Genomic DNA, 22,688 nt, shown 5'->3' with positions numbered 1-22,688 from the left:
AATATTACACTGGGTCTCAGAATATAAATACACCACCTCTTGGGGGAAACAAAATAAACCCAATTGCTGTAGATCCCTACACAGACACTATATGCCAGCATAATCTCACCTTGGTCACATGCGCAGAATAGAGGCCAACCCTCACCAATTGCAAAATAAAGGATCACAAAGTAAAGCCAGCAATATACAGACAAAAATTAAAATGGAAACCCCAAGAAGCCAAACTCTGTATTTAACAATGGAAAAACAGAATCACCATTCCTCAAAGAAAAAATCAAGAAACATAAAGCATCAATTATAATAACATGGAAACATAGAAAATAATAGCAGAAAAGGACCAAACTGGCCATCCAGTCTGGCCAGCAAGCTTATGGCAGCATCTGCTGTACCATACAAGTCACCCCTTTACTTAGTTTCCCAAACCGTCAGTCAGGGCCCTTGTTGGTTACTGTCCGAGTCCAATTCCCTGTTACCTCTTGCCGTTGAAGCAGAGAGCAATGTTGGAGTTGCATCCAAAGTATCAGGCATGTTAGTTAAGGATAGCAACTGCCACTCCAGCAAGTTACCCCTTTGCTTATTTGTTTTCCCAGACCGTAAAATCCAGTGTCGTCATTGGTTGCTGTCTGAATCTAATATCCATTTTCCTCTTTTCCCCCTGCTGTAAAAGCAGAGAGCAATAATGGAGTTGCATCAACAGTATGAAGGCTTATTGGTTAAGGGTAGTAACCGCCACACCAGTAAGTTGCCCCATACACACTTTTTTTTTTCATCTCCATCCTCTAGCCTTTAGGGATCCACAGTGTTTATCCCATGCCCCTTTGAAATATTTCACCATTTTCGTCTTTACCACCTCCTCTGAAAGGGCATTCTAGGCATCCACCACCCTGTCCATGAAGAAATATTTCCTGACATTGGTTCTGAGTCATCCTCCCTGGAGTTTCATTACGTGACCCCTAGTTTGTTATGGTTAAGTGTGTTTTGGTGGATCCTTGGGTGCTGTGGGAGATGACCGAGCCCAGTGAGGAGCCACAGCACTGGGCTAGACTCAAAATGCACAAAACACAGTTAGCTCTTTATTAAACAGCTTGAAGAGAGCCACCAGAGTGGCAGTAGTGAGGCAGTCTGGTAGTTGCAGTCTCGGGGACCTCGGCAGAGGGAGCCCTTCTCTCCTTGATGATGAAAGGAGGTTCCGCAGCAGGTTTCCCAACTAGGAGATACTGTGGATGAGAGGGACTGAGAGTTAGAGTACTCACTAGGTGTTTGCTGTTGGTATTCGATTCCACCAGGTATGTTGAAGAAGGTACAGGCCCCGAGGCAGGGAGAGCAGGCCCTCGAGGAGCGAGTACCTCCCTGTAAGGCATCTGAAATAAAGCAGAGGGCCCTCGAGGAGCGGGTACCCAGGTTAGCAGTTACCCCGAAGGGCAGAGAGAGAGTTTCCAGCGGCAGAGTAGCGTAGGCAAGAACAAATTCGAGTCCTTGCTAACTCAATGAGCTAGTAAACCAGTGAAGGTAATATACCCAGATGGCGTGACGACAGCATGAGGGAACACCCTCTAGGTTGCGCCAAGGGTGGTATAAAGACGTGGGTTGTGCACGCACCCTAGTAGGTATCTGGGAGGAGCAATGGCAGGAGGCTGCACCACAGCTGTTCTGGGGACGCCAGAGAGGTCGGCTTGTAGACGCTCCTGTAGCCATCTTTCCTAGGTAAGCAGGAGGAGCCGTGAATAATGGTGAGTCAAATGGGGCAAAGCCGTCTAGTACCAATGGACGCAACATAGTTATACTGATTTCTTTCCAACGGAAAAGGTTTGTCGATTGTGCATCATTAAAACCTTTCAGGTATCTGAAGATCTGAATCGTATCTCCCCTGCACCTTCTCTCCTCCAGGGTATACATATTTAGGTCCTTTAACCTCTCCTCATAAGTCATTTGAAGGAGATCTCCCAACAATTTTGTCGCCCTTCTCTGGACCACCTCCATCCTGTCTCTGTCCCTTTTGAGCTACAGTCTCCAGAACTGAACACAGTACTCCAGGTGAGGCCTCACCAAGGACCTGTACAAGGGGACTATCACTTCCTTTTCCTTACTACATATTCCTCTATCTATGCAGCCCAGCATTCTTCTGGCTTTAGCTATCGCCTTGTCTCATTTCTTCGCTGTCTTCAAATCTCTGGACACTATCACCCAAGGTTCCTCTTTCTCTGTGCACAACAGCCCTTCACCCCCCAAGAAGTACAGCTCTTTTGGATTTCCACACCCTAGATGCATGGCTCTGCATGTCTTAGCATTGAATCCCAGCTGCCACATCTTAGACCACTTTTCAAGCTTCCTTAAATCACGACTCATTCCCTCTATTCCTTCCGGCGTGTCCACTCTGTTGCAGATCTTAGTATCATCTGCAAAAAGACACTTTACCTTCTATCCCTTCCGCAATGTCACTCACAAAGATATTGAACAGGACCGGTCCCAACACCAATCCTTGCGGCACACTGCTTAACACAGTTCTTTCTTCAGAGTAGGTTCCGTTTACCATCACATGCTGTCTTCTATCCATCAATCAGTTTGTTATCCAGGCCACCACCTTTTCACTCACTCCCGAACTTCTAATTTTATTCATAAGCCTCCTATGTGGGACTGATTAAAAAACTTTGCTGAAATCCAAGTAGATCACATCGAGCACTCTTCCTTGATCCAATTCCTTAGTCACCCAATCAAAAAAGTCAATCAGATTTGTCTGACAGGTGAATCCATGCTGCCTCTGGTCCAGCAGTTCTTCTGACTGTAGATGGTTCTCTGTTCTTTCCTACAGTAGCGTCTCCATTACTTTTTCCACCACCAAGGTGAGGCTAACTGGCCTGTAGATTTCAGCCTCCTCTCTGCTCCCACTTTTGTGAAGTGGGACCACCACCTCCAATAACAAAACCATACTAATAAAAGAATAAATATTTCAAAACTACTGACAAAAGGAATAACATGTTAATTAAAATCATTTATATATTTTTTTTAATTTCCCAAGCACCAATAAGATATATTTCAAAACAGCAGACACATCAAATAACACCCAAAAATTTAAAAAAAGCCCCCGCTGTCCATATCCTGGGAATTCTTGATTTCCTGTTACTCTGCGATTTCTAGGATTAGGGGGCTAGGGGAGTAAACATATTTTATCCTCTCTCAAAAACAGTCACATATTCATTCTCTCTCACACACACACACTCTCATATACACCCTCAACCTCTCTCTTTCACAGACACACACATACACTCATACACAGGCTCTCATTCTCTCTCCCCCCACCCCCCACTAAGTACACACAAGCTCTTATCCAGATTCCCTCATACACAGACAGGGTCTCACTGGCTCCCTCTCATACAACCCCCCCCCCCCCCCCCCAAGGCAAGCTTCCATTCATTCACGTACGCACACACACACACACACACAAGCTTCCATTCATTCTTATAGATTCCTAGGCAGGCCTCCATTCATTCTCAGACAGGTACCCATTCATTCTTACAGAAACCCCGTCCTCCCAGGCAGGCATCTATTCACATACTCAAAACAAATACGCTCCCATTCATACATAAACACACAGTGAAGACGCCCCCCTTTTTTTGTTTACCAGCAATCCACACTCCTTTGCTGCTGCTGCCCACTGTCACCACCACATGCCTATTCGGGAGGAGCCAATCATTGCTAACTAAGTCTGTTCTGCAGTCTCCTCTGTGCAAGCCCAACAGTATTACAAATTTGCAGGGCTAGGACTTCCATAATGATGATCTCGTACATCATGGGATCAGCATAGAGAAGGTGATACCCTTGCAAGTTTGTAATACCACAGGGTCGGCAAGACGAGAAGGGTGCATTTCTCTGCTCAGCAGCCAGTTAGATGGGGTTCATTAGTAGCCACATGGCATGGGCCTCTCCCTATTTTTTGGCTGCCTGGGGGATGGGATCCACCTATTTTTTGGCTGCCTGGGGGATTGGCCGCACGGGACTCCCTATGCCACCCTCTGGCGCCCTGCGCTCAGGAGCACTGCCCTTGCATCTTCAACACTATAGATTGATCATATGGGTCCAGGTCCATCGCTGCCTTAGAGGCAAGGATTGGTAAGACGGCCCTGTCTTCTCCCACTCCAGCAAAGGGAAGCTTTGATAAGTTCCAAGCGTAATGACTGGTCTAGAGGATGATAAGGCAGGTGAAATTAAGCTTACCTGATAATTTTCTTTCCTTGAATCCTGCTAGACCAGTCAAGATCCCACCCAGGAAGACAAGGGCAAGGAGGATCGGGCGGATACAGCATCCTCCTCCTGCCTATATCCTTCCCTTGTCTTACATTTGTGCCGCACTCAAAATGGGTCCCTGTACCGCATAGTTTGTGTTTCAAGAACAGGGATTAAAGGGGATTTCTAGTGTTCACAGTGCTTGGGCAGTAGGCTGTTTGTATTGGCTAGGGCCACACCTCCTTTATAGCCCTGAGTGGAGTCATGAAAAAAGGTATATTCTCTGTCAACTGTGAAGGAGGGAAATCCTAAATGTAATGACTGGTCTAGCAGGATTCAAGGAAAGAAAATTCAGGTCAGTATAATTTCACCTTAAATGATAACTTGGATTGGAGATAAATTCCCAAGTTGTGCACTGACTAATACTAGACCATTCATCTCAATCCAAAATTCTGGAAGGTTGTCTTTTCTGCCCATGCATAGAGTTTCTATTTTCCCTATATTTAAGCCTGTTGTTTTTCCAGCCAGATAACTACCATGTCCACCCCACAATTCAGTTTACTGAGCCCTTCTACCTCTTCTTGCCCACTGGCAATAAAATGTGTACATCATTAGCAAATTTTATTTATTTAAAATACTTATGTACTGCTCTATCCTCAATTATAGGCAGTTAACATGCCAATCATAAAATAAAATTAACCACCAATAATATAAGGCAATTTAAACAAACAGATTAAAAACAAAATATAAAACGTGATTACAACTCTGAACGATATAAAAATAAATTAAATATAAAAGCCAAGCAACAGTATTTTACAAAAATACCAAAATGAGATCATAAAACATAAGCAAATAAAACATACAATATAAAACATAGTCAAAACATATCACAGCAACTCTTACTATTTCACAGAATGTTGACAGCGTAATCCTTTCACCCTTATGATATTACATAGAGGTGTGAAAAAGATGTTAAGAGTATAGGACAGGGCCCTACGATAGTGCATATATCAACTCCGAAAGAGCAATGTCTTAACTTCAATACCAGTCTTGGCCTTTTATCTGTGACTTCAATTTTAAAGGCCTTCTCTTGGGCTTGATCCCAAACCCAGGCAGAATCCAGTTTTATGAGGTCCTTGAGGGGTTTGGTCATACTAGAAAGATTTGGCACATAAAGCCCAAGGCAATTAATCATATCCATTATCTTTTTCAGTTCTGTGGTATTTTTGTGTGTGTGTGAAGGGGGGGGGGGGGGGGTTCTATAGCTCTTACCTTCTCTGGATCAGGCCTCACTCCAAATTCATCAATTAGATATCCCAGGAAATGTAGGGTTTTTTTGTCCTGTGGTACACTGTTGTCTGCAGCTTCAGACCTAATTTTTAAAGTGTTTTAATTTCATTTTAATTTTAAATATTTATGACTCACCCATCTGATTTCCTAATCGAGTTACAATGAAAATAGCCATAAAATTAAAACATTTTTCCTAGCCTCTTTTGTTTTTCTTTTGATTTCCCATACACCAGCATATCATCCACATATTGCGAAGATATTGGATTTCAGAGCTTTCCCTGAAAAAGCACTGGGGTACTTCCATACCAAATGGCAGGCAGCAAAAGTTATGCTAACCAAATGGCATAATAAATGTCAGTTTAACACTGCTTGGTTGTAGGCAGTACTTGCCGAAACCCATATGCAGCATCTGCCAGTGAAAATACGTTTGCTCTTGACAGTTGGGAAACGGTATCATCTAATTGTAGATATCATATACCTTTTCCATTGCTTTCATTTTTATTAAGTCTCACATTTGAATGTAACCATTCTTCAGAGCTGGTACCACTGGAGCGCACTCTGCTGTAGCTTCTGTAATTTTCTCTATTATTTTGCTTCATTCTCTTCCATTCATACTGAACCTTTGTGCAGAGCTCCAATTCTACTGCTTTCAATCTACTAACTGCAAATGGTACTGCCATCTTTCAGTGAGGTGTTTTATTAAATCTTCGCATAAACTGCCCATGTTGGCAACTTCTTCCAGTCTTTTGATGAATTCCATCTTTGTGGCCATGCTACACACCCAAGGTTGCCACTGACTTGTCCCTTCACCACACAAACCTGAAAGCTATAGTCTTTGTTTGTTGGTCATATAGGCAATAAACTGGCCCAGACAGTCCAAGTGGCTCCAAGAGCTGTTTAAATGTACCTCTGTGCTGTGGAGTAGAGAACATTGGTTAAATCCCTTATAGGTGAAATTACTAGTCATTGCTCCTGCCCTCTGGCTGCCATAGACCAAGGGTGGGGGATAGTCAGGGAGTCTTTTCTCCTGGATCAGAGTGAGGCAGGTTTGAAGCCCTGAGTCAACATTACCAGCCTAGACTCTTGGCAATTGGTGGAAGAGGGGGATTCTTTTTAGGGGAGCTGATTTCTGCCGAGGAGGGAGAATATTTAGGCCCCTTTAAAAATTGCAGCCTCAGTCTGGAAGTGTACATACTTTTCCTGTGGCAACATCATCCCAAACATGGGATTTACTAAACTGTTGTTCTCCATTTAATAAATGCCATGCAAAATAACTTGCATTCAAATGCTCTGCACTTAATCAGTGAGGGGCCGATGCTGTCGGACGTGGGTTAAATAGGGGCTAATCCACACCCTGATGCAATAAGGGGATTAGCGCCTATTTAACACGTGTCTGACACGGGAGTGAATGAGTTAGCGCTCATCACATGCAAAAGCATGTGAATGAGGCTATTACTCATTCACTCCAGATTAAAAAAAAAAATAAATGTGCATCTCAGATGCACATTTATTGCTCAGATATTAACGCCTGCCTGGAGCAGGCGTTAATAGCTAAGCGCACCTAGAAGAAGTACAGAAAAGCAGAAAAAACTGCTTTTCTGTACTTCTTCAATTTAAAAAAAACAACAAAACCTCAGCAGGCCGCTGAGTTATGAAGACTGACGCCGGTAAACTTGCGTCCGTTTTCATAACTGGCTGTCTGCCATGGAGTCGCATTAGCAAGGAGGCGCTAAGGTTGCGCAAGCGACTCTAGCGCTTCCTTCCTAGCGCAACCCCCTAATTTGCATATTGCATGGCGCCCCCCCTTGCGGGTGCCATGCGTGCACTAAGAAAGCGGGCACTGAAAAGTCAGCGCCCGCTTTCCGCTGAAAATATTGCATCGGCCTCTGAGTTAGTGATACTGCACTAGACTAACAAAGTTGGCAATGAAACAGTAACCCATATCCATACGGAGAATGCTTGAGAAAGTACTTCCAACATCTTTCATTACTCTGGTGAAGGAACAGTAGAAATGTGCATTTAACACCTATCTCTATTACAGAAGGAGGTGACAATCCTAATTTCAATGCTAATCTGGCAAATCTAATAGAACAGTGTCGATCAAAAAACATGCCGAAGGCTTCAATTGAGGCAGCAATTAAAGGAGTGGTGCGTATTTCTGTAAATACTAAACACTTATTTTTTTTCTTTCATTGATTTCCTTCTTTTAAAAGGTTGACTTAACCCATCTCTTTCTCAGGTTTTAACTTAGCCAGAACCTTCCATTTACCTACCACTATGTCTTAATCCTCACAGCAATCATGGCCTAGAGAGATGCGCAACTGAAAGTTTCATAGAGTGGCCAAGTGACTCAGTTTTGGGAGGGAGACCTTGGTTATCCATGATTTATGCATTCTAATCTCTATATGTTATGGCATTTTAATTCTGTCTTTTCCATTTGATAAGAACAATTTCAAGTGCAGAATGCATCAGGAGTGGAATGTCAAAAAGTTAAGGCTGCAAACTAGCCCATTTGGCATTTCTGGGTTCATGCTCTTAACTTCAATTTACTCAAATTGATTTTGGCCTTTGGAGAGTAAATAGAGCCAAAACCTCTAACAGCAACTGTTATAAAAGCAGATATTTGAGAGATTTTCTGCAATAAATAGAAAATATTTATCATGGCAAAACAAATTTAAACTATTTGAAGCATTTAGAAGTAGGAGCCACCAAAAGACACTCCACTAACACTTTCCATTCCAACCACAGACATACTCCACAACGTCATTCATCATACATACTTGCCTTTTTATTTGCCTCTAGTAGCCCTCAGATCGAATCAAGTTCTTTTCGTGTCTGGGGTAAATACGGACAGGAATAATGCAACAGATACACAGTTTCTTATTGCTTTCTATGAGAGTTTTGACACATTTTACACTGGCTAAAGCTTTTTAAGCAAAAGCCACTTTTAAAGGACCAGTGCTGCTGCTTCCATTAAGGATTACCCTGCCTTTAAGACACTGTTTTGGTCTATTCTAATGCCTACTTATTTCATTCTCTTTGACTGTCCCATAGTTTTTATACTATACTATTAAATGGAAATGGACATGAGCAGAAATGGAATTGAGCAAGACTGTTTCATCTGTTTGTTGTATGGCCTGCGTATACCACCAAGGGTGGAGAGAAAATAAGCAGATCCCAAACGTTACAGTAGGAGAGAGGAAGGAGAGCCTGTGGGCTATGATAGATGCCAGAAAGAAGAGTCTGAGCTCATTGACAGGTGAGAGGAAAAAACCCAAGAACCTTGATGGGGAAAAAAAAGTCTGGGATCTTTGGTAGGCAAGAAAGGAACTTGGATGTTTTAGGAGAAAAAGTTAGAGGGTGCAAGAGCTTTGACAGTAAAGACACATGTAAGGCAAGTTAATAAAGAGAAAAGGAGAGATAGACCAATATGGTTTTCTAAGGATGTAGCAGAAATAGTAAGAGCAAAGATTATTATTAAAAAAGAAACAAATGCAGATGAGGATAGGCAGGGACGGTGATTAGACATGTAAAAGCATGGATGGAGAAGAAAATTGCCTAATTAATGAAACGTTCCTGTTTGTTCCTCTCGAGAGACGTAACTACGTCTCTCGAGAGGAGCAAATGATGGAACCTACGGCCTCTTTCCTCACTGACGCTACCTCAGATCTAGTGCGCACCTCAGCCAGGGGCATTGCCTCGGTAGTGGTAGCCAGAAGACAACTATGGCCACGGAATTGGTCGGCTGACGCGACATCCAAAGCGAACCTCACAAGAATGCCTTTTAAAGGATCTCTCTTGTTCGGAAGCAAATTGGAGAAGTTTGTCAACAAATGGGGCGAATCTCCAGTGCCTCGAATACCGGAAGATAGGAATAAAAGACCTCGGCGTTCCTCCCCCAGAAGAACCAAGGGCAGAGGATCACAGCGATTTAGACCCTACAAGAACACACAGTTCCAGGCACCTTGCCCCTCCGGAAGGCCTCAGTCCTTTCGGAACAGGCACACCAAGAGGGGAGCAGGCTCAGGGCAGGCTCCAGCCGTACCTCACAATGAGAAGAGGCAGACCCATCCACAGGAAGAAGATATATAGGGTGTCTTGCCCTCTTCTACCAAAGATGGGTCGAGATATCAGACAAGTGGGTCCTAAACATCATTAAAGAAAGGTACTCGCTGGAATTCCGCAGCATCCCTCGAGACAAATTTTATGAGATCACCCTGCCATTCCCACTCCAAGAGACTGGCAGTAGAAACCACACTAGCAAGACTATTCAGTCTGAAGGCAATAACCCCGGTGCTCACTCCCCAACAAAATACTGGCCACTATTCCTTCTATTTTATTGTCCCCAAGAAGGAAGGATCATTCCAGCCCATCTTGGACCTCAAGAACGTCAACCGTTATCTGAGGGTACCACACTTCTGCATGGAAACCCTATGCTCTGTTATAATGGCAGTGCAGCCAGGAGAATTCTTAACCTCCCTGGACCTTTCCGAAGCCTACCTTCACATCCCAGTCCATCAGGACCACCAGCACTTCCTGCGCTTTGTGATACTGGGTCACCCTTACCAGTTCCGGGCGCTACTCTTTGGCCTAGCAACCGCCCCCAGGACCTTCACCAAAATTATGGTGGTCATGGCAGCAAAGCTGAGAAAAGGGATCCTAGTACATCCTTACATGAACGATTGGCTGATCAGGGCAAAGTCTCCGGAGGAGAGTCAACAGGTTACCACCAGAGTCAAGAACCTACTGCAGGAGCTCGGGTGGGTCGTGAACATGGCCACGAGCCATCTACAGCCCTCTGTCACTAGAGTACCTGGGGGCCCGGTTCAACACCAAACAGAACAAGGTCTTCCTCCCCCCCCCCAAGGAGAAGGAAACTTATGGGACAATTGCGAAGATTGATGACCAATGCACATCCCAAGGTATGGGACTACCTTCAAGTCCTCTGCCTCATGGCATCAACCCTGGAAGTTGTTCCGTGGGCAAGGACCCATATGCGACCGCTGCAGCGCTCCCTACTGTCAAGATGGAACCCACTGTCCCAAAACTACTCAATCCACCTCAAACTACCAGCAGAGGTTGGGATCAGCTCCAATGGTGGCTAAGGGAAGACCACCTAAGCAGATGAGTAAACCTATACCCACCGAACTGGATCTTGCTCACCACGGATGTGAGCCTGTGACGGTGGGGAGCACACTGTCAGGAACTGACGGCCCAGGCGGAATGGAACATAAACCGCCTAGAAGCTCGAGCTGTCAGACTAGCGTACCTGCGATTCAGCCACAGACGCCGGGGCAAGTCAATCAGAGTAATGTCAGACAACGCGACAACAGTTGCCTATATCAACCGCCAGGGAGGATCCAAGAGCCAGCAGGTGTCTCTGGAGATAGACCCCCTCATGGCATGAGCAGAGATAAACCTGCAAGGGATCTCGGCCTCCCACATCGTGGGAAAAGATAATGTCTCAGCGGACTACCTCAGCAGAGAGAGCTTAGACCCGGGGGAATGGGCACTGTCGAACACAGCCTTCCAACTGTTAGTAAATCGCTGGGGTCTCCCAGCCATGGATCTACTGGCAACCCGTCTCAATGCTCAAGTTCCTAGGTTCTTCAGCCGCAGACAAGAACCACAATCCCAGGGAATTGACGCTCTCGTCCAGAACTGGCCAGAGGAAGACGACCTGTATGCCTTCCCACTCTGGCCACTACTGGGCAGGGTCATACGCAAGATAGATCATCACAGGGTGCTAGTTCTACTAGTTGCCCCGGACTGGCCAAGACGACCATGGTACGCAGACATGCGAAGATTACTTGCGGGAAACCCCCTGTACCTACCGCCACACAGGGACCTTCTCCAGCAGGGCCCGATCTTCCACGAAGATCCATCTCTATTCTCTCTTACGGTATGGCCCTTGAGAGGACTAGCCTGAAGAAGCGCGGTTACTCAAAGGCCGTGATTGACACTCTGCTCTGAGCGCGCAAGATCTCCACATCCCTATCTTACATACGAATCTGGAAAGTATTCGAAGCCTGGTGTGAAGACCATGGCATCCACCCACGGACAGCCAAAATTCCCACGATCCTGGAATTCCTGCAGGACGGGATGAAGAAGGGGTTGTCACTCAACTCCCTCAAGGTCCAAGTTGCAGCACTGTCCTGCTTCAGAACAGAAGTGGATGGTACCAGACTATCAACTCATCCAGATGTGTTCCGCTTCCTTAAAGGGGTTAAACAACTCCAACCACCCCTAAAGTGGCCGGTACCTCTATGGAACCTCAATCTAATATTAGACTTCCTAGCATGGGATTCCTTCAGACCGGCACGCGGTCTGTCACTACGCCTCTTAACTTTAAAGTCTGCATTCTTGGTGGCAATATGTTCAGCTCATCGCATCTCCGAACTTCAGGCACTATCCTGTCGGGAACCGTTCCTTAGGTTCATGCGTGGCACCATACAGCTGCGTACTGTCCCCTCCTTATCGAAAGTGGTTTCCCAGTTTCACATGAACCAAACCATATCGCTACCATCTCCAGATGAGCATAAGGACTTGGAAGACTCATGCCTCCTTCGCCATCTGAATGTCGGCAGAATCCTAGTCTGATACTTGAAAAGATCTGAACCTGTGCGCAAAACGGATCACCTGTTCGATTTTCACAGCGGGAAGAAACAAGGGGAAGTGGCATCGTGGGCAACCATAGTCCGCTGGATCAAAGAAGTAACTAAGGCAGCCTACATGGAGGCAGGAAAGCTCTTACCTCTACAGGTTAAGGCTCATTCGACGAGGGCCCAGGCAGTCTCCTGGGCGGAAACTAAGCTGCTGTCGCCCGCCGAGATCTGTCGGTGGCGACGTGGTCCTCCATATACACCTTTTTCAGGTTCTACCACCTGGATGTTCAGGCCAGGGAGGACACGCCTTCACAAGGGCAGTACTAAGTGGGCCACGGGCAGCCTCCCACCCTGTGTGGGAGAAGCTTTTGTACATCCCATTGGTCCTAAGTCCATCTGGCCACACTCTAGGAAATGGAGAAATTACTTACCTGATAATTTCGTTTTCCTTAGTGTAGTCAGATGGACTCAGCATCCCACCCACGGCTGCCCCAGAAAAAAGAGAACCTCTGATAACAAATCTCGAGACTAAGTTAATACAGGTAAGCCATGGCCTACCCCTAGCTCAAGACACCCACAGTTTGTCTGATGTCGGCGTTGACTGATTGAGTGCACTGGCTGTCTCCAGTTAAAAAAAAAAAAAATCAGTTGAACCAGTTTGAATTTAATCAAGTTAGTTAAGCAAACACATATCCACAATGGCTTTTCGAGGAGAATACTGAAGAGCTAAGCTCTCTGCACGGGTATATGTAGAGTGACGTCAGCTTTGAAATCTGACTCTGTCTCCCATCTGCTAGCAGAAGAGCACAATACCCATTGGTCCTGAGTCCATCTGTCTACACTAAGGAAATCAAAATTATCAGGTAAGTAATTTCTCCATTGGACAAAGGTGAACCAGTAGATGAGGTGTATTTGGATTTTCACAAGGCATCCAACAAAGTCCCACATGAGAGGCATCTAAGAAAACTAAAATGTCATGGGATAGGAGGCGATGTCCTTTTGTGGATTACAAACTGGTTAAAAGACTGGAAACAGAGTATAATTAATTGTGATAAATTGCAGGAAGACCTTGCGAGACTAAAAGATTGGGCTTCCAAATGGCAGATGCAATGTAACGTGAACAAGTGCAAAGTGATACATATGGAGAAAAATACCCTTGCTGTAGTTACACAATGTTAGGTTGTATTTTAGGAATTACCACCCAGGAAAGAGATCTAGGCGTCATAGTGGATAATACATTGAAATCGTCAGCTCAGTGTGCTGTGATGATCAAAAAAGCAAACAATGTTAGGAATTATTAAGAAGGAGATGGCAAATAAAACAATGGATGTCATAATGCCTCTCTTATCGCTCCATGGTGAGACCTCATCTTGAATAATGTGTGCACTTCTGGTGGCCGCATCTCAAAAAAGATATAGTTGCACTGGAGAAAGTGCAGAGAAGTGCAACCAAAATAAGTGACATGGAACGGCTGCCCTGTGAGATAAGGTTAAGGAAGTTAGGGCTGCTCAGTTTGGAGAAGAAATGACTGGGGGAGGGGGGGGGGGATATGATAAAGGTCTACAAAATCATGAAAGGACTTGAACAAGTTAATGCAAATTGGTTATTTACTCTCCCAGATAATAGAAGGATTAGGGGGCATTTCATGAAGTTGGCAAGTAGCTCAGTTAAAACAAATCAAAATTATTTTTCACTCAGCAAATAGTTAAGCTCTGGAATTCATTGCCAGAGAATATGGTTACAGCAGTTAGTGTAGCTGGGTTTAAAAAAGGTTTGGATAAGTTCCTAGTGGAAAAATCCATAAACTGCTATTAATTATTAAGCAATAGTAGCCTGAGATTTTATTTAATGTTTGGGTACATGCCAGGTACTTGGACTTGGATTGGCCACTATTGGAAGCAAGATACTCAGCTTGATGGACCCTTGGACTGACCCAGTATGGCAATTCTTATGTTCTAAGGCAAAAGTCTTAAGTAAGCTCTTTTGCTCAATATTTACAGAACAATAAGGTGACATTATCTAAGGCAGGAAATGGCATTCATAAATATGTAATTATTGCAAACCCATTTACAGAGGAAGTACTCCTTAAATGAGTACATAAGGCCATGGAAACTGGTTGGTTTGTATCCCAGGATACTAAAAGAGCTCAATAATTACCCCTCACAGGTCTGCTTAATTTGCCCTTGAATAGGGGGGAGATTCTAAGGAAACATAGGAGAGTAAATGTAGTCTGCTACACCAAAGTGGGAACAAGGAGGAGGTAGGCAACTACAAACTTGTCACTCTAAACTTAGTAGTTGGCAAAACGGAACTAAGAACACAACAGAATCTAAAAACATTCAAAAAAGAGCTAAAAACATGGATGTTTACAAAAGCTTACCAAATCCCCCCCAATAACACTAGAGTAATGACTTTTTACAAGAAGAGACCATCCTAATACCTGAAAGACTCATTGAAAGAGTATATACTCGTATGTTAAAAAAGCCATGTTAACAAATGTATGTCTAGTAATGTAGAAATATACGACTACAGAAATCGATCCTTTGTAAGCCGTTGTGATGGTGAAACCGAATGACGGTATATAAAACTCGATAAATAAAAATATGGTGCAGGAGATTACATCACCCCCAGACAGCATGGAATTACAAGAAAAAGATTACAAAAGTAGTGTATCAGGAAGGTGAGGCTAATTTTGCCTATGTGTATTTCAGTAAGGCTTTCAACGCTCTTCTGTATAGAAGACTGGTAAACAAGCAGAAAGTTGTAACTTGGATGAGGAACTGGTTGAGTGACAGGACGCTAGGGTGTGGTGGGCAATGGAAAAGATAGCGTCCATATCCCAGGACTTGCTTCTTGGACTGGTTGTTTTCAGTATCTTTTTAGATACATTGCAGGTAAACTTGAGGAAAAAAAATATACTTCTTTGCAGATGATATATGCCCCCAGGTCGTTTAGATTATAATTTATCACCACTTATCGAGACATTTACTGCTTTATTTAATCCGAATTTACCTACAATAATTTTAGGGGATTTTAATTTACATGATGACTCTTCACCTCGCTCATTTAGCTGTGAGTCTTTATTGACAGTCAGGCCGATACAGTAAAAAGCACAGGCAAGTGGCCACTCTCCTGTGCGTGCGATTCAGAAAAAAAAATTATTCAAATTAGGGCCCGTGGTAAAAAGAGGCGCTAGGGACAGTGGCGCGTCCCTAGTGCCGATTTTTTGACAGGAGCGGCGGCTGTCAGCAAGTTTGATAGCCGACTCTCAATTTTGCCGGCGTCTGTTATCAAATCCGCTGACAGCCATGGGTTCGGAAACCAGATGCCGGCAAAATTGTGTCCGGTTTTCAACCCGCGAGCTGCAGGCCGATTTTAAAATTTTTTTAAAATTATTTTTAACTTTTGGGACCTCAGATTTAATATCGCCATGATATTAAGTTGGAGGGTGCACAGAAAAGCAGTTTTTACTGCTTTTCTGTGCACTTTCCCGGTGCCAGCAAAAATTAACGCCTACCTTTGGGTAGGCGCTAATTTCTGAAAGTAAAATGTGCAGCTTGGCTGCACATTTTACTTAGTGAATCGCACGGGAATAACTAATAGGCCATCAACATGCATTTGCATGTTGCGGACGCTATTAGTTTCGGGGGAGGGGGGGTTGGACGCGCGTTTGACGAGCTATTACCCCTTACTGAATAAGGGGTAAAGCTAGCGCATCAAACACGCATCCAAATGCGGGATAACAGTGCGCTCCGCTGGAGCACACTGTACTGTATCGGCCTGAGTGTTGGGAGCCTTGGATTTTAAACAATTAATTATTGATCCTACTCACAAGGCCAGACACATCTTAGATCTTATTTTGCCAATTCTTGGTTTAAGTGTGAGTTACCAGTTAGTAATTTGCCGGTTCCATGGTCTGATCACCATTTAATTCAAACATCTTTATCATTGAATCATTCAGTTCTAGGCTCTATTCAACCGAAAACTATTGAAATTGAATTAAAAAAGACCTGTTCCCAAAAGGATTTAATCAATAGTCTTCCTGACGTCTTAAAAAATCTTGACATCTCAAATACGGAAAAGGCCATCCATTCATGGCTTAATACTATGTCACAACTGGTGATGACAATTTGCCCTACAGTTAAAAAAACAAATTACTTTATTTTCTAAACACAAACAACCGTGGTACAATGCCGCACTTACAAAGTTAAAAAGGGAGATCACGTGATGCAGTGAAGGAGATCAGACGCAGGATCTTCCTTCTTGGCCTTCTCGCCTCTATCCCACCCCATCGGAGGCCCCAATCGTGATATAAAGTAATCATCTTTTCAATTTTTGCAAGGGGCATCTTTATCTCCAAGCATCTGGCAGGAAAATGTCTAGGGCGACGAGGAAAGATAAAGAAAAGGATAAGGCCCGTCCTCTGGAGCAGGCCTTGGAGGAAGATGGAGGTGTCCTGGATGCATCCCAGACCCCAGCCCTGGAAGAGATACGCTTGGCGGTCCGTGAAGCCCTGGGTCCCGAATTGTCCTCAATCTCCCTTAAATTGACGGAACTGACCACCTCTATTGTGGGCTTTGAGTCACGCTGCGCAGCCCTTGAACAGAGAGTGTCGGATGTCCAGGATGACCAGGAGGGCCTATGGAAGGAGCTCGCCAGTATTAAGGCCACCTTGGGGAAACATATGGATCGGTTGGAGGACCTTGAGAACCGGTCCCGACGATCCAACTTACGTTTTGTTGGCATCCCTGAGTCCGTCGCCGAAGTGAACCTGGCTTCCTTCCTGGAGGAATGGCTGCCTTGTGCGCTGGAGCTCTCAATGGTGCACGGCCTGCTGAGGATCGAGAGGGTCCATCGTTTAGGCCGCAAGCGGGACAACGCGGCGAAACCAAGGGTCACAATTGCCAAAATTCTCAACTTTCAGCATAAGTCCCTGATCCTTCGGGCTACCCGCGCTGGGAAGGACCTGGACTATGACAACCACAAAGTGCTCGTTTTTCAGGATTTCTCCGTGGGCCTTAGCCAGCAAAGGCGCGCGCTGATGCCATTTTGCAGCCGTCTCTATGCCCTAAACCAACTAGCGCTGATAGTCTACCCGGCCAGATTACGCGTGCTCACCCCAATGGGAGTCCGATGGCTGAATTCGCCGGTGGAGGCGCAGGCTTACTTGGCCACGTTGGAAAAATCGGCGCCTGAAGATGCGAGTGCCTCGAGGCCGTGAGAGCACAGCGCCTGTTACACTGCTGCTGTTGGGATTGAAGTCAGTTCGGCGGCGTTGAAGCTGGGAGGATCTCAGGTACTGGGGCTGCATGTAGAGAGAGCCTGGGTGGTTTTTGGCTCCCTTTTTTTGGTGCTGGACAGGTTTTCAAGGCCCTGAGACCGCACCTTGTTCCGTGGAGGGAGTTTTGCAGACTGTTGCGGACTGTTTTGCAAACTGTTGTGGATGGACTTCACTGTGATAGGCCGTGGGTGAACCGACTCATGTAGGGAAGACCAGCGAACATTAAGAGGTGAACTTTGCTCTCCCCTCCAGTTAAACGTTTCCTTTTTTTCTCTGTGTTTTTTCTCATTTGTTTTTTTTGCATGTGGTCCTCAATGTTCTCTCTAACCATTGAGAATTGGATACTGTTTGACTGTTGGGAACCCTCTGGGCTTTCTCTTTGAATTGTTTACATGTTCAGGGCATGGGCTTGAATGTCAGATGCTGTATTGTTAGCAGGGTACTTCATGAATAAAGGGGGGTGGGGGGGGAGGTGGGAAGGCTGATTGTATTGTAGTGATCTCTAATAGCTGTAAGGCTGAGGAGTTCTATGTTTAGCGGTATTGGGGGGGTAAGGGGGGAGGGAGGGGAAGGGTTTGGGCAATGGGGTTGTTAATCTTGGGTATGTATGCTGTGATATGGGTCTGGAGGTGTATTGATTGTTGGCGGGTGGGTCCTATGCCATACCTCATCCTGAAATGGGGATCTCAGCTGGGAAGATCCCTGTTTTCTGCTTCCCTGTTACTTTTTTTCAGTAATCTCTTTGAGAAGGGGGTAAATGGCTAGTCAATCCTGCGCTTGCTATCCTGGAACATCTGTGGCATAAACTCTCCCATTAAGAGAACAAAAATGCTTTCCCAGCTTAAAAGGAAATCAGCGGACCTAGTCTTTTTACAGGAAAAGCATCTTACTGATGCGGAGCATCGAAAACTGTGCCGTGGGTGGGTGGGGTACACTACGCCTCGGCGACTAACAAGTCAGCTGGGGTGGCCATTCTGATTCATAAGCGGCTGCTACTTAATATCAAGCAGGAAATTAAAGGTCCTCAGGGTCGATATATCCTATTGATTGTAGAGCTCTATCATCACACATTAGTGCTGTGCAACCTGTACGCTCCTAACAACCCTGATATAGCTTTTTTCCGAACTATTCACACTCACCTAATTCACTACCAAAATTACCCTCTTATCGTGGGGGGGGACGGGACTTCAACACTCTTAAGGATCCTCAATTGGATCGGAGTGGGATGGGGGGCCTGGATAGAAGTCACTGGGGTAAGCCCTTTGTCTTGCTGGAACTGAGTTAGATTTGGTAGACGCCTGGCGGGTTCTGAACCCTACGGCGTGGGACTTTACTCATCTTTCTAGGGTGCATGGCACACACTCTCGGTTAGATTATATCTTATTGAGTACTAGTTTGTTTTCTCAACTCACAGAGGCGGGAATAGATGACATCGTTCTATCCGATCATGTGCCAGTCTGGGTGGAGTTGTCATGGGCGGGTGGGGCGCCCCGGCTGTTGAGATGGAGATTTCCGTATTACCTGGCTAAAGATCAGGGTTTCGGAGAACACCTTCGGGTTAAATGGGAAGCTTAAGCGTCTCACAATGCATTGCACGCGGGGGATCAGATACTTTTTTGGTATGCCTCTAAGGGGGAAGATAATCTCATATGTGGCACATCGGAAGAAAATGCTAGATAAGCGTATTCTCACCATGAGCACCCAACTCCACAGCGCCAAGCAGAACCTGCTCCTTGATAATTCTCCTAAGCATCGGGAACTGTACATTTCGGTGCAAAATGCACTTAATTCACTATTACATCAAAGGGGCAAGAAAAGTGTGCTGTATTTTCAGCATAAACTATTTCACATGGGGAACAAGTCGGGCAGACTAATGGCTAATTTGATTCGAGTGTGCCGCCGGTCCCATTATGTAGCGGCACTTAAATCTCCTTTGGGCCGCTTAGTAACAGATACGCCCCAGATTCTGCAGGTTTTTAGGGACTACTATGCTAACCTGTACACTGCTGAAGCCCCCACTACGGCCGGATGTTCAGCTTTTTGCAATGGGATAGAGCTGCCTCAACTTACTGCCGAGCAATAAGTCCAGCTTAATTTGCCGATTTCTGAAGCAGAGACTAGGCAAGTGATCTGGCAAGCAAAACCTTACAAGGCGCCGGGTCCCGATGGGTTCACGGCTGAGTACTATAAAAATCTGACGGATGTCTTAGTGGGGCCACTTACAGCCAGTTTTAATGCTTTGATAGACCAGGGCAGTTATCCGGGGCAAAGTAATGAGGCACATATAACACTAATCCCCAAACCGGGGAAAGATCCCCAATCTCCTGCGGCATACAGACCCATTTCTCTGTTAAATGTTGACCAGAAATTTTTGGCAAAAATTTTGGCTGATAGATTAGCCCGGGTTCTGCCCTCCTTAATTAGATCTGACCAAGTTGGATTTGTGCGAAGCAGATATGCCTCTACCAATATTAGGCGGGTGCTGGTTGCCATGGCGCTCTGACAGCAGATTAAGGAGCCTTATCTAGCCATCAGTTTTGATGTGGAAAAGACCTTTGATAGGGTAGAGTAGGGTTATTTGTACCACATTTTGGAAGCAATGAATTTTACGGGGCGGTTCCAAGAAGCCATACATCTCTATCAGAGCCCTCAGGCCCGCATACTGGTCAACCAGTCTCAATCGGAGAGCTTCCCCATCCAACGAGGCACCCGACAAGGATGCCCTCTATCTCCTCTGCTTTTTCTACTACAGCTGGAGCCCCTTCTGTTGGCCATCCAAGGGAACTGGCAAGTCAAGGGGGTCCGTTTTCAGACACACACGTTCAAATATGCGGCTTTTGCCGATGATGTCCTGATTTTTTTTAACTAACCCTAAGTCCTCCCTGCAGCCCTTACTATCCCTCTTTAATGAGTTTGCCCTCTTTTCGGACTTTCGTCTGAATCATGATATGTCTGAGGCGCTAGCCTATCCCGATGCGCTGTGAGAGTTGGGAGGAGGCTTTTCCGCTGATTTGGGCCCCGGGACACCTGCGTTTCTTGGGGGTGGTTCTGTCGGCAGATCTGTCCCAGTTATATGACATTAATATTCCTCCTTTAGTTGCCTCTACCCTAGACAGATTGCGTAAATGGCATTCCCTTCTGCTTTCACTAGGGGGTCGTATTCATTTATTCAAGATGGTTATTTTACCTCAATGGCTGTATGTTTTTCAGAATTTGGTACTGCGCCTTAAAGTCAAGGATTATCAACAGATAAAGGGAGGGATGCGATATTTCTTTTGGAAAGGGAGGAAATCCCGAATAGCTCTGTCCTGGCTGCAGGGCAAATGGGGCACCGGAGGCTTGAGTGTCCCGGATTTACGCCTCTATAATCTAGCCAGTAACTGTAGAAATGATACGTGAATGGTTGCTGGGAGAGGGGTATTATTTTCATCTGGAGGCTGAACATACAATTTTTGGTTTTAGTGATCTGCGTTGGGTCCTCCAAACAACTGGGACTAAATTGAATTTACCCGAGCTCTTGGTGGGTTTAGTATCCCCGGTGAGACATGCCTGGGCCCAATTCCGGAAGCTGTTGCAGATACCCCATGGCAGTGCCTACCTTTTACCCCTACAAGGCAACTTAGACTTTTTGCCGGGTTCCTCCTCCAAGGTGTTTAAGGATTGGGCGAGGCAGGGGATCACTCAAGTAGGCCATGTTTTCGATGAGACAGGTCATCTTTTAACACCCCAAATGTTGTCTCAACTTTATGGACTGAGCAACCCCTCTGTGTTTGCGTATCTACAGCTCTCCCATTATATTAAATCTTTACCGAAGGATAGCCTCTTGCCCAGTGGCTTTCAGGGGGTAGCCAAATTTTTTCAGTTAGGGCAGAGAGGTGTACAGTCATTTTCGCAGTATTACCAGAAATTGCGAGCGGTCACCTATCATAATCCCTGTTTGGCCTTAGCTGAACACTGGAATAGCGAAGGTGTACTCAGAGTTACAGAAGTCCAATTAAGGAACAGCCTCCGGTGTATTGCTCAGGTGTCCTCTAACTCCTACTATCAGGAAATGCAATCTCACATGTTCTGGGTCTGTCCGATTATTCAAAGATTTTGGGGGCGTGTTGTATCTTACCTGGGCCATATATTGGGGGTTTCATTACCTGTGTCCCCCCTTTTGATACTTTTTGAATGTATTCCTCTCTTACGCATTCGGGAGATGGGTCCTCGCCATCTGTTTATGAAAGCTTGTTTTGTACGGAAGAAATTGATACTTCTACAGTGGAAGGAATTGACGAGCCCTTCCTTTTGGGCTTGGAGGAATCACTTTCATCTATTGATGCAGATGGAATGGATGTCAGCTCGGACTTCTCCTAGGACACATCGCACCTTTCTCCAAATCTGGGACCCGTATATCCAGACCTGGAAGTTTTCCGTTTGCTATCTGATCTTGTTTTGTGAGGTTGAATACTGAAGGAATACTGTATTCTCCTTGTTGTTGGTATTTTGATGTGCTTTTTCGGAAAATCAATAAAAATTGTTTCAACATACAAAGTTAAAAAGGGAATTGCGCCGTCTAGAGCATCAGTGGCGCAAACACCCCAACTCAACTTCTCTCGCCCGATATAGAGCAACATTATCTAAATATAGAACGAAAATTAATGTAGCTAAATGAGATTTTTATGCCGCAAAAATACACAAGTTCCAATATAATCCTTAGATGCTTTTTTCTTATGTGTCAGAGTTGACTAATACTCAAAGCTCTGCTAAAGACATAGGAAAATGTTATAATGAAGCCAATGACTTTGCTAACTATTTTAATCAGAAAATCTTAAACTTAAGCTTAATCAAAGGATTAGTCAGCCCAAATCCCTTGCAGATTTCTCTCCCAATTAATTTCTCTGCAAGATGGACAGATTTTTATACTGTCATCTCTAGAAGTGGTTAATTTATTAAAAAAAGATGAATCCAGCCGCTCATCCTTTGGATCCGGTCCCTATTAAGGCACTACAATTAGTGCTAGATATTTTAGCAGGTCCCTTATCTAATATTATTAATTCATCACTAGAAGAAGGCCTATTTCCTGACCAGTTAAAAGTTGCAGTCCTTAAGCCAATCTTAAAAAACCCACAGTTAGACCCTAAGGCAGAGCTTCCCAAACATTTCATGTTGGTGACACACTTTTTAGACAAACATAATTTCGGGACACAGTAATTCAGTCTACTAGCAAACCAGAGGTTAAAGGAACGAAATGTATTTCGACAATTTATGTATGTTTCCTTAAATATATTCATAATAAAATGTTTCAT

At 44.9% G+C, this 22,688-nt stretch overlaps 1 protein-coding gene across 1 annotated transcript in view; it reads left to right on the top strand.

Annotated features, from left to right (window-relative positions):
* Positions 1–22,688, top strand: part of LOC115092154 (translational activator of cytochrome c oxidase 1) — a 100,685-nt gene that overhangs the window by 15,622 nt on the left and 62,375 nt on the right. The window contains exon 3 of the mRNA XM_029602769.1: positions 7,553–7,659. Coding sequence (XP_029458629.1) covers positions 7,553–7,659 — 107 coding nt within the window. The remainder of the gene's footprint in view (positions 1–7,552; positions 7,660–22,688) is intronic.

Source organism: Rhinatrema bivittatum, chromosome 1 (genome assembly GCF_901001135.1).
Source record: "Rhinatrema bivittatum chromosome 1, aRhiBiv1.1, whole genome shotgun sequence".
Classification (NCBI taxonomy): Eukaryota; Metazoa; Chordata; class Amphibia; order Gymnophiona; family Rhinatrematidae; genus Rhinatrema; species Rhinatrema bivittatum.
This window is presented reverse-complemented; position numbering and strand designations above follow the sequence as displayed.